The sequence below is a fragment of the Danio rerio genome, chromosome 8, assembly GCF_052040795.2.
Source record: "Danio rerio strain M-AB ecotype USA chromosome 8, GRCz13ab, whole genome shotgun sequence".
Lineage (NCBI taxonomy): Eukaryota > Metazoa > Chordata > Actinopteri > Cypriniformes > Danionidae > Danio > Danio rerio.
The window spans coordinates 5,166,993-5,180,001 of NC_141028.1; the positions used below are offsets into that span (position 1 = coordinate 5,166,993).

At 39.0% G+C, this 13,009-nt stretch overlaps 1 protein-coding gene across 3 annotated transcripts in view; it reads left to right on the forward strand.

The window, feature by feature from the left end:
* The window catches only part of gcn1 (GCN1 activator of EIF2AK4), a 107,144-nt gene that overhangs the window by 37,691 nt on the left and 56,444 nt on the right, over positions 1–13,009 (forward strand). For all 3 annotated transcript variants that reach the window (XR_015497379.1, XM_087264066.1, XM_087264067.1), the window contains exons 22-27: positions 4–97; positions 4,693–4,806; positions 4,904–5,102; positions 6,931–7,065; positions 9,920–10,107; positions 12,049–12,129. Coding sequence is in view for 2 of the 3 variants with exons in the window: in XM_087264066.1 (XP_087120192.1) it covers positions 4–97; positions 4,693–4,806; positions 4,904–5,102; positions 6,931–7,065; positions 9,920–10,107; positions 12,049–12,129 (811 nt within the window). In the remaining variant the exon portion in view is untranslated. The remainder of the gene's footprint in view (positions 1–3; positions 98–4,692; positions 4,807–4,903; positions 5,103–6,930; positions 7,066–9,919; positions 10,108–12,048; positions 12,130–13,009) is intronic.

The following is a 13,009-nucleotide window of genomic DNA, read 5'->3' on the forward strand; positions in this document are numbered from 1 at the left end:
CAGTGCACAGCAGGAGAGCACAAAGAAAGGCAACATGAAGAGAGAGAATAAAGCGTATTCCTTCAAAGAGCAGATCATTGAACTGGAGCTTCAGGAGGTGAGAACTACATGACTGATGAACCACTAACACAGAGGCCTCGTTTACACGAATGCGTTTTAGTTTGAAAACACATAAGTTTTGCTACGGTTACGCCATCTGTCCACACTACGCCGGAGTTTTCGAGCACAGAAAACGGGGCATTTTGGAAATGCTGGAGAGGCCTTTTTCATTCTGAAACGCTGCTGCTCTGACTCAGTGTGGATGGGGGAAAACGGAGACATCTGAAAACAGAGGTGTGGCTGCTGAGATTCGCTATCTGATTGGGGATTTTGTTTCATTGCGTATCCTTCACTTATTCGTCAAGCACCTGTCACATGACTTTAACACATGGCTTTAATGCTACCGGAACACAGCGTACCTGCCTTCACTGTAAACAACAACATGGACACAGAAATGGGAGCGTTGTTTGCACTATTTTCTGTTTTAGGCACCATTGTGCAGTTTTTTATTTGTTACATTTAGTAACAACTCGACCTCGTCGTCTGTCCACAAAACTATTTCTATTGCTTTCTTTGCCATCGCGTTCATTGTTCAACCGGCGTTTGTTGACTAACAAACTAATGCCGAGCGAGACACATGCTTCCTGTTTATGCTTGAACACGCATGCAAAGAGTGTGCGAATGGTCACGTCAGATGCCTTTTTATTTGGCGTAGCAGGGGCGGCGATATGTTTAGAAACGCTAGTGTGGACGCGGATCGTTTTTGATCTTAAATCAGTTTTAAAATTAAACGCACTAGTGTAAACGGGGCCAGAGAAGGGAATGAGATGTTTTAGGCTTTATGTAACCACTTACAATACCTTAACAACTGCATAGCAACCATCTTCAGTAGCCAAGCAACCACCGAGATTTATTACCCTATACAGAACATTTTAAACTCAAAGCTTTTTGATCGCTGAACATTTTCTGACTAGGTTTTATGTGTCAAAGTTTGTCTTTACTTTCTAGCTTATGATGATCTACAGAGCTCTGTGTATACAACTTGTTTTAACGCAAGTACTTTTGAACATCTTAAAAAAATAAATTTCATCTATACAGAATTGATGTCATCAATGATTTCAATCATTAAAAAAAATTGTACCTTAAATATCTTCATTTTCAGAACAGTGTGATCATACAATAAGCAAAAGTGGCAGTGGAGTGTAGCTTTATTGCATTTTGGGTTATAGTATAATGTCATGTGAACTGAACTGTCAGTGTTTAGCTTTAAAGGTGCTGTATGTAAGTTTTTGACTCTTCAAAATCTTAAAAATGCAATTGCATACATGCATTAAAATTACAAGACCTTCTGGAATTGTTATAGATGTATATATAACACAAATAAAATAATTTTGAACTCAGTCTTGAAATGGACTGTCAATAGCCAATAGTCGCATTTCCACAATCGTGCCTAAAGTGAGCGAGCCAGGGTGAGCCAAGGCCAGTCGCGTCTCCACTGTTACTTCCAGTGCCTGATTGGGCCAAAGCGGGGCTTTTCGGCCCTCTGAATACCTTGGGATAAAGAGGGCCGGCTGGGGCTTCGGGGTGGAGTGAAAGGAGAGGCGAGTCTGGTAAAGATGGCATGCCGCCATTACACTAGTGTTCCTATCACACACAAGTACATGCGCCAAACAAATAAATAAATAAGGGAAAGAAAACATCTAGCCTTATAGGCTGGGGTCTTTTTGCATGTGATCGCCCTTATTTTTCCCTTTTAAATGTAAGGCTGTTGCATAAAATAGTAAAGTTTTAATTTGTAAGTGACATTCTTTGCTGCGTCCTCCTTGATGTTTCAATAACGCATACTAAACTTTACACCATATTGAAGACACAGCAGCCAGTAAAGGTTGTCGAGAGCTTTAAGTTTAAAAAGTGTGTTTGTGCACGATACATGCGTGTTTTTAGATGCCTGTATGTGAATGTGTGACCAGGCGCACTTTTCACAGCCCCTTCACAGCTCTGTTGATGCCGCGAGCATCTTTTTAAAATTTATTTTGGAGATAATGCACAATATGAATACAACAGAAAGACATATAACTTAACAAATTACGTGTCCACTTTTGCAGACTAAAAACAAAAGTGCCATATCTTGATAAAATAGCCTAAGCTGCGCAGCGCCTTTTACAAACGCATTGGGGAAAACTGCAAATACAACATGTGTTGTGTCCTCAAACAAGTGTTTGTTTTTATATGATGTGGTAAAATTTAAAATGAGATTTTAAATACATGTAGAGCTTTAGTGAAAAGCTGCTGCTTAGCACATAAGCTCGCTCTTATGTGCTAAAACACTTAACACATTCCTTTATTTAAGATCACCGAATGCAACATTCATAAATAAAAGGGAATTATTACCTACGAAGTGTCATATAGCCTAGGGAAAAATGTATCTGTTTTAGGTCTCTTCGGAGCATTTGTGCTGAATGTTTGATGACGTCTATCTTAAAAAAGATGTTATAAAATACATTTTATACAGAGTTATTACCAGAGAATTTCTGTGGTTTTATGTTATGCGCTCAATGTGCTGGGTCCCTCTGTGGCGAGACCAATCATTTACATTTAGTCGTTTAGCAGATGCTTTTATCCAAAGCGACTTACAAATGAGGACAAGGAAGCAATTTACACAACTATAAGAGCAACAATGAATAAGTGCTGTAGGCAAGTTTCAGGTATGTAAAGTGTAGGAAGCGAAACATTTGTAATTTTTAAAAATTATTTATTTATTTATTTTTGTAGTACGGTTAGCGGTAGAACCAGAGAGGCAATTGCAGATTAGGAAGGAAAGTGGAGACTAAAAAGTTTTAATTTTTAGTCATTTATTGAAGACAGCGAGTGATTCTGCCGTTCTGATGCAGTTAGGGAGTTCATTCCACCTACTGGCAAGATTGAGCGCGAGAGTTCGGGAAAGTGATTTCTTCCCTCTTTGGGATGGAACCACGAGGCGACGTTCATTCACAGAACGCAAGTTTCTGGAGGGCACATAAATCTGCAGAAGTGAGAGCAGATAAGAAGGAGCAAAGCCAGAAGTCGCTTTGTAAGCAAACATCAGAGCTTTAAATTTGATGCGCGCAGCAACTGGCAGCCAGTGCAAACGGATGAGCAGCGGAGTGACATGTGCTCTTTTAGGTTTATTAGAAACCACTCGTGCTGCTGCGTTCTGAAGCAGCTGAAGAGGCTTGATAGAGTTAGCTGGAAGCCCTGCTAGTAGATGCACTCGATGCACAATGCCAACAGTCGGTCGGTGAGTGAACAAATATAACGAATGAAAACACACTGGCCTGTGCGTATAGACATATAATGTACTGCTGTACAGTAACGTGTCATTTGTTTGTTCCGGTTGTCTTCATTTTAATGGTTTCGTGATGATGCGATGCTGTGCTTTATCTGCCTGATTCCTGCTGAAGTGGGCGGGTTGTGTGACGTTTGATTTGGGGGACGTTTTGGAGGCGGGGTTTGCCTGACACGCTGTAAGCTACTAGTCCGACAGTGGAAACGCGACATAATTTCAGCCTCACTGCTCAACCTCCCGGGTGATCGGCCTGGCCTGATAAAAGCACTGGCTCGCACTGGCCCGACAGTGGAAATGCGGCTAATGAAGGGTAAAATGGGGTGACGTGGTCATATTTGCAACCATTTTTGAAGATTTCGAGCTCCCTGAGACTTGGCGATGTTATAAAACTAAGAATCTGTAAGTATGAAGTTATAAAAGCATGGTTTACTATCTCTCGTAACGTTTCAGGCCAAACGTGTTTTATTTTGGAAAGTGTGTTTTATTTTGGAAAGTGTGTTTGTGTGTTGTGTGTTTGTGTTTTAGGAGATCACAAACACACTTGCCATGCTTGCCATGTGTTGTTGATGTAAGATTGTATTCTGATTGATCGGAATATTCATATTGATTAGAACGAGCAGGCGTGAGAGCTGTCACCGCACACACACACACACAAAAACACACATATTTTGTTATTTAACCTACTATTTTTATGCAACAGTCAAGTTGCATGTTAATTTGCTTTAAAGAAAAGTAGGGTAAAATGGGGTGACGTGGTCATATTTTTAACCATTTTTGAGGATTTCGAGCTCTCTGAGATTTGGCGATGTTATAAAACTAAGACTCTGTAAGTGTGAAGTTATAAAAGCATGGTTTACTATCTCTCGTAGCTTTTCAGGCCAAACGTGTTTTATTTTGGAAAGTGTGTTTTATTTTGGAAAGTGTGTTTGTGTGTTGTGTGTTTGTGTTTTAGGAGATCGCAAACACACTTGCCATGCTTGCCATGTGTTGTTGATGTAAGATTGTATTCTGATTGATCGGAATATTCATATTGATTAGAACGAGCAGGCGTGAGAGCTGTCACCGCACACACACACACACACACACACATTTTGTTATTTAACCTACTATTTTTATGCAACAGTCAAGTTGCATGTTAATTTGCTTTAAAGAAAAGTAGGGTAAAATGGGGTGACGTGGTCATATTTGCAACCATTTTTGAGGATTTCGAGCTTTCGATGTTATAAAACTAAGACTCTGTAAGTGTGAAGTTATAAAAGCATGGTTTACTATCTCTCGTAGCTTTTCAGGCCAAACGTGTTTTATTTTGGAAAGTGTTTGTGTTTTAGGAGATCAAAAAGAAGAAGGGCATCAAAGAGGAGATCCAGCTGACTAGCAAACAGAAGGAGATGATGCAGATCCAGCTGGAGAAAGAGTCTACTATCCGCAAGCGTCTGCAGGAGGTGAGAGCTCATACAGCAGCAGCAGTGATGGTCTGAGCTGCGCTGATCAAAGCGCTGATCTGCTATTTTGTGTGTGTTTGTGTGTGTGTTCTGTCAGCTGGACATGGAGCTGCAGTGTGCTGTGGGTTTGCTGGAAGCCGCTCTGGCTCGTCGTCCTCCGCTCATCTGGATGCACCTTCCAGCACTGGTGCAGGTTCTCCTGCCGCTCCTGCAGTCTCCTCTGGCCGCTTCGTTGATAAAGCGTGTGTTTCTGCAGATCGGTGTCACTCTAATGCCTAAAGAACTGCACCAGCTGGGTGAGTCGCATTTAATTCAACTTTATTTGTATAGCGCTTTTCTCTATAATTATTGATTCAAAGCAGCTTCGCAAGAGGTGCACATTATTGCATTACAATCAAAATCAGAAAAAGTTAAGGTTATTAGTAGGGATGCATGATATATCGGCGGCCGATAAATGCTATTTTTAAAATTATCGTTATCGATGTCTAAATTTGGCTGATATCTTTAAGCGGATAAATTATGTAATTGTACAGACCTGCCTGCCTTGCAAATGTGTAAGCGGAACTTGTCTAGACTTGCCCAGTGCACTATAATGGATCTCTCACATTGTTTATTCCTTCAAAGTCCGTCCTTTCTTCATGTATTATTGCTGTGCATTAATAACCCAGTAAGTAACCATGTTCCTTATGATTGTAGATATGTTTGATTGAGTGTCATTGTGCTTTAAATCACCTCAGGAAAAATATGACATCTGTAAACATAACAGCGGCGATGCACACATGCTAAACAACTTGTTGGGTTGTTTGTAATCCAATATGGTTATTTGTTATTATCAACGCGTTGTTTGCCATGTGTTGTTGATGTAAAATTGTATTCTATTTGATCGGAATATTCATATTGATTATAACGAGCATGCATGAGGGCTTTCACCGCACACACACACACACACAAACACACTCTGATCTGACAGCCTTCATAGCAGCACCGTGGAGAGATGCGCCGGTCACTGAATCCAGCATAGGGGCTCTCAACTCACCGCCACGTGCTGTCTTTATATTATGCTCTGTGTTTGTCTGTGAAGTCATCTGCTCAATGCTCAGGTTTTGTATCAAAATCTGACTCCTAGGGCAAATCTGCGCTCTTTAGTTAAACTCACATCGGTTTATCATAAACTTTTCATTGACCATTTTTCCCGCTATTGACTGCAAGGACGAACATAGAAGTGTTGTCTGATTGACAAGCAGCAGCTTCATGTGTTCAAAAACGCCAAATAGGATGAATCTATGTCTCATTTTCTAAAATAATACAGTCTGTATTCAGCTTTTCGTTTGTACGGTGGCTCTAAACTGTCAAAACACCTCTAAAAAAGCTTTTTCAGACATGACATATTTGTACATGTGTACATCACTGTACCACGTTTGATTCAAGAACATTTGAGCTGGTTTCAGTCCTTAGCTCTTTCATTTTCATTTTATTTAAAATATATTTAACTTGCATGTTAATTAAATCCCATTTTGTTATTTAACCTATTATTTTTATGAAACAGTCAAGTTGCATGTTAATTTGCTTTAAAGAAAAGTAAATAGTTAATTTTTTGCTTGCTGATTTATGTGAAATTGTGAATATAGGTCAATAATATCACCTTGCAGTTTTGAAAATATAGCTTTTTTGTTTTTACTAAAGACTATTCAGTTCATAAGAGCAGTTCAATCTTTCATGAAGTTTGCTGTAGAAAAGTATAACATTTTGAAATATTTATAATTATCGGCATATACATATCGGCTATCGACCTTCAAGTCTGAAGAGTTATCGGTTATCGATATCGGCCAAAAAAATCCTTATCGGTGCATCCCTAGTTAATAGTTGCCATAAAAATGTATTAGTTGCTAATAACTTGAACTAATTAACCCGTAACTAATAGCTTTTAACCGCTAAAGTAGTTGTATATAGGCATAGTTCTATAGTATAAAGGTGATGTTTGTGTTGATGTTCAATGAAGTCTATTTGTATGTTAAGTGTATGCAAGTGCAACCTTTATGTTGGTTTATATTGCAATTTACTCTTGTTATTTTTTAAGGTTTGGTGCCGTGTCAATGTGACTCAAATGTCTGTGTTGATTTTTAGCGGTTCTGGTGGGTCATGTGACCTTGCGTCTGCTGAAGCCAGAGTGTGATTTGGATCCAGCCTGGGCCCAAGAAGACCTGAACACAGCGACACAGCGAACCATCTCACTGCTGCACCAAAGAGACGGCAAAACAGGTGAAAAACACACACACTGACAGATCGCTTTCCTAAACTACATCACAACAGGTTTGAGGACTTTATAGTGCAGATATAACAAGCCTTAAAGGGGTAGTTCACCCAAAAATTAAAATTTACCATTTACTCAGCCTCAAGTGGATCCAAACTTTAGTTTCTTTCCTCTGAACACAGAAGCAGACATTTTTAATAAAGCTGAAAACCTGTAACCAGTGACTTCCAAAGTCGGAAAAACATATACTATGAAAGTCAATGGTTACAGGTTTCTTTAATGTTTAACAGATGGGAGAAACTCATAAAGGTTTGAAATGAGTAACAGGTGAGTAAATTATGATAAAATTTTCATTTTTGGGTGAACTATCCCTTTAAGCAATGTTTATAGTACATACAGGCAGTTGTTATCACAGAATAAATCCCAACAAGCTTATCAGTAGCCCGACACAAAGTGGAGCACTGTTGCATTAGACTTTTTAAGAGCTTTATTATGTAAAAACAACCACCAGGATGTACTTTATCCAGCTTATTAAATGGCTACTTGCCACAAAGTGTAAAATTTAGACACTAAACTGAGCCTTAATAGTTCATTAATTCTTAAAGGGTCACGAAACACCAAAACACATTTTTTGAGCTGTTGACAGTCGTATATGTGTCCCACACTGCTAAAAACACTATTAGGACACCTATATTTCACTAAAAAGTGTAAATTGGTTGTTTTTGCGTTATTTCAAGCAAATTCGTACTTCCGGTTTGAAACGAATTTTTGAAGCTGCGTCACGGTCATGACATAATAGCGTGTATTCCAGCGTGCAGACTGGGCGTCTGTGCCTGAGTGTGTCTTATTACGTCTTACAGTGTGATACATTAATGCATGAGTAAGGCTTGGTTCAAACCAATCAGCGCGCTCTATTGTGCAACTTCATTAATATTCATTTGTGTCACTGTGTTTACGCCACAAAGACGCCACGTTGTGTTGGCAAAACAAGCGTGAAGTGTTGCTTTTATAGTTTGCTGCAGTTAAGTTTCGTTTTCATTTTCTCTCTGTGAGAGCTTATCTGGATCACGTGTGGATTAAAAGTGTACGCTACGCTCAACAACAATAACTTACGTGTCTAAGGAGGATTATTGTTTACCTGAGAGCTGTTCTCATCTGCAAACGCTGAAATCTGGATTTGCTTGTAGTCTTCTCTCCATAAAGACGCGGCTCTAGTTGCTGGTGATTGTCCTGTCTCTACAGATTTGGTAAGTGAGCGTCCAGTGCTCTTTGTTTATTCAGTTTGTTCGTATCGAATTAAGTTACTATTGCACTGAGTGCAGAAATGTTAGCACCGCATTTAGTGACCGGAATAACACACGCGGCTTTCTGACGCTACCTGCCGTGTGCATCTAAGTTTCCGGGAAATGCGGAGTTTTTTTTCTCTCATTCGCCGTGCGGTATCAAACATTGCATGAAAAATACACGCTTAGAGCAGTTCCTCGAATCAAATACCTCGTTTGTCGCGAGGGGCATGAATGAATTCCCTGAATGAAAGAGCCAAACTGCAGTTAAAGTCCAACATTTATTAATTCAGCAAATAATTCGACTACAGATGTCCATGTAGGTTAAACACCATCGCTTTCTCCTGCCTGTGTGGGTGTGTATTTTGACTCTGAAACTCGCGCGTGCACAAATAGACACTCCCACACCATCCCATTTTAGTTCCTCCGACACTTCCCCCTAAACAGAGCTGGACACGCCCACTTTTCTGACTTTTTCGAAAGTAGAGGTGTGAAAACACCCTGCTGAAACGAGGGGGTTTCATGGCCCTTTAAACCAATGGCAGGTCACTGCATAATGCTGGTGGAGGGAAACATTTCCTGACTCACTCCTCCAAAACACCCCAAAGTGGCTCAATAATATTTAGATCTGGTCACTGTGCAGGCCATGAGAGATGTTCAACTTCACTTTCATGTTCATTAAACTACCATATCATTAGTCTTGCTGTGTGTAGTGGTGCACTATCATCCTTATACATGGCACTGTCTTCAGGATAAAATGTTTGGGTGCACATGGTCCTCCAGAATGATTGGGTAGTCCTTCTCAGTGCTCATCTAGCACAAGTATTGGACCTGGGGAATCATATGATTTGCAACTTAAACCACCACTGATCCACTCCCATGCTTCACTCTGGGCAGTTGTTATCACAGAATAAATCCCAACAGGTTTATCAGCAGCCCGACATGAAGAGGAGCACTTCATTTGCTTTATTATGCAAAAACAACCACCAAGATGTACTCTACTCAGCTTATTACATGGCTACTTGCCACAAGGCGTAAAATTTAGACACAAAACGGAGCCTTAATATTTGATTTATTCTTAAATCAAAGGCAGGTCACTACATAATGCTGGTGAAGGGAAACGTTGTCTGACTCATTGTCCAAAACACCCCAAAGTGGCTCAATAATATTTAGGTCTGGTCACTGTGCAGGCCATGAGAGATGTTCAGCTTCACTTTAATGTTCATTAAACTACCATGTCATCATTCTTGCTGTTTGTATTGGTGCATTATCATACTGATACACGGCACCTCCTTCAGGATACAATGTTTGAGTCATTGGGTGCACATGGTCCCGCACAATGATTGGGTAGTCCTACCCAGTGTTCATCTAGCACCAGTGTTGGGCCGAGGGAATGCCATGATTTGCAACCCAAACCACCACTAACCCACTTCTATGCTTCGCTCTGTGCATGCAACAGTCTGAGTGGTACCCTTTTTTGGGGCTTCTCCACACCATAACTCACCCGGACATCTCTTTCAGATAGCTTCCTCTTGCGTCCACAGTTGTGCTGATGTGTGTTTGTGTGTGTGTTCTCCAGGATCAGATGTGCTGGTGTTGTCGGCTCCAGCGTTCTCCTTCTGTTTCCCGCTGCTGCAGGCTGTGTTGAGTCAGAGCAGCGGATCCTCAGAGGAGTCTGAGCTCATGATGACGCGAGCGCTGCAGGTCATCAACACACACGCACAGCTGCGGGCGCAGGACGACACCACCGACACCTTCATAGATGAGGTACGCTTCTAAAATTAACTAGATGCAGAGTTTTGATGTGATGATCTTTCTGTTCCCATGAGGACTGCGGATTCACTGCTATCATTCAAATGCCAACTCAAAACCCATCTCTTCCGCAAACACTTGAACTCTTCACGTTGAATCACTAAATGCCTCATTTGTAAGGTGCTTTGGATTGAAACGTATGGTAAATGACTAGATGTAAATGATCAACTCTGCATTTACTGAAGTCTTTCAGATCATTTTGACCTGAATATATATTGGGATTTAATTCTGTGAATTTGATTGTGTATTAAAATATTTGTAATTTCAGTTCTAAGCTACGCCTACTACTACTACTAATAAATATTGTTATTATTATTTGTTATAATTATTATTATTATTATTATTATTTGTTATAATAATAAAATATTATTATTTTGTTTCATATTTAAATTAAATAACTTAAACTGGTATGTCTGATCTTGTTGTTGCAAGTATGTATGTTGTTGAACTAAATTAATAGTTAAAATGTTTTTATTATGTATATAATAAAACAAACACACATACACACACATATATATATAATTAACTATATTATTAATATTATATAATTATAATAATTTAGTTCAACAACATACATACTTGCAACAGCAAGATCAGATATACCAGTTTTAGTTATTAAATTTAAATATGAAACAAAATAATATTTTTTTTATAATATAGCAAAAAATGAAAATGTTAATAATCTAGATTAATTTCACTGTAATCCTGGAATTAATTTAGAATAATCAAGACTTAAATGGCTCATTTGAATTGTGCCGAAGGCATTCAGAATATGTGTGCTACCCAAATAATGACTAAGTCTTTGAAAACTCAAGCCAGGTGGCGCATTAGACCAAGGGCTCATCTCCTGTTTCCAAAATGCATCACAAACTGCTTGAGAAACTGTTCTACTGTGATAATTGGGGATGAAAATAAATGTTCAATAAGATGTGCTTGTGTCTACTAACTGTTTATTCAGTTAAACATGAATGTGGAACTGTAGTTGTACATAAGCTCTAAACAGCAATTTTTGATCACCTTAATCCGACTAAAGTCATAACTGAACTAAACAGAATTGGAATTAAGACATGTGGAGTATGCAGATATTAGTGGCATTATTGAAGTAAACACTGCAATCAAACTATTACCATCATGAAGGACTTTTCGCCATATTTTTCGACAAGATCCACACACAAGTTTTTTTCTTTCCATTTGGCGTACGTTATTAAATTCCATAACACTCTCACCAGTCCTTACTCCTTATTTGCGTCTAATACCCCAGTTTTATCATGGGGGCATGAATGAATTGTTCATGAGTGAAAGTGAATCTGCCAAACTGCAGTTAAAGTCACCCAAAATTACAGGAAACTCTTACATGAAAGCACTTCAAGTAAACAACTTAATTATATTATTGTCTGTTAAGGCAAAAAAGTAGATTACAGATGTCCATGTAAGCGTAGTCAGTGTGTCTTCGAACTAAGTGAAAGATCCAGAAGGGCATCCTGTTGATTTGATTCAGAAGGGCACTGGTTTGTCAAACGGCTCACCAGTCAGGTATACATCCGCTCTAAAATATCAAGGTAAAAGTCATCATAGCTTGTGTAGAATAGACCCAGCTCCCAACCCAACTTTGAGAATAGATTAACGGCAAAAAAAATTGTATCCCCCGATAAGAGTCTTATTGATAACGACCCATTGTTATTAGTGGTAGTAGCGTAGACCCGAAATTACAATTATTATTATTATTTGTTATAATTATTATTTACATTTTTTCTTTTAATTTCTGTATGCTTTGTGTGCCTGCTATTATAAGAAGATTTCCAACCAATAAAGTGTCATATGTGGATGTCTCTGGTATTTCTGTCTATGTCTGAATATGATTAGTTGTATAATTGTTGGTCCTGTGTTTGTGTCCAGAATGGTCCAGAGCTGCTGCCGAGGGTCAGTATGCTGCAGCTGCTGACCAAAGTGATCGGGACGTCCACTCCTCGCCTTCAGGTAGACAAAACTCTGTGTCTGTGTCTGTCTGTCTGTGTGTGTGTCTGTGTGTGTGTGTGTGTGTGTGTGTGTGTGTGTGTGTGTGTGTGTGTGTGTGTGTGTGTGTGTGTGTGTGTGTGTGTCTGTGTGTCTGTGTGTGTGTCTGTGTGTGTGATTGTGTGTGTGATTGTGTGTGTGTCTGTGTGTGTGTGTCTGTTTGTGTGTGTCTGTGCGTGTAGGTCGGGTCTGTGCGTGTGGGTGGTGTATAATGTATGGGCATATAACTTTAAGGGTCACACTTTACAATAAGGTTCATTAGTTAATGTTAATTAATGCATTTACTAACATGAACAAACAATGAACAACACATTTACCACAGTATTTGTTCATGTTAGTTAACGTTAGTTAATGAAAATACAGTTGTTCATTGTTAGTTCATGTTAACTTATGGTGCATTAACTAATGTTAACAAACATGGACTTGGATGTTAATAAGTTAATAATGCATTAGTAAATGTTCAATTGTAATTAATAAATGCTGTACGTTTCTTGTTCATGATCAGTTCATGTTAGTAAATGCAATAACTAATGAACCTTATTGTAAAGTGTTACCAGTTTATGTATAGTATCTGTAGTGTGTGTTTGTAGTGTATGTTCAATTCAGTCCAAGTGTATTTGTAGAGCGCTTTTTACAATAATTATTGTCTCAAAGCAGCTTTACAAAAGTGCACATTATTGCATTGTAATCAAATTAAGTTAGTTAAAATCATAAATAAGTTTTTACCAGGGCTTGACATTAACTTTTGCAAAAAACGTAGGTGAAAAACATACTGTGTGATAATGAAAGGATGATCACATGCACACGGTTAAGGCCAATTAATAATCTGTTCAAAGCTAAAGCA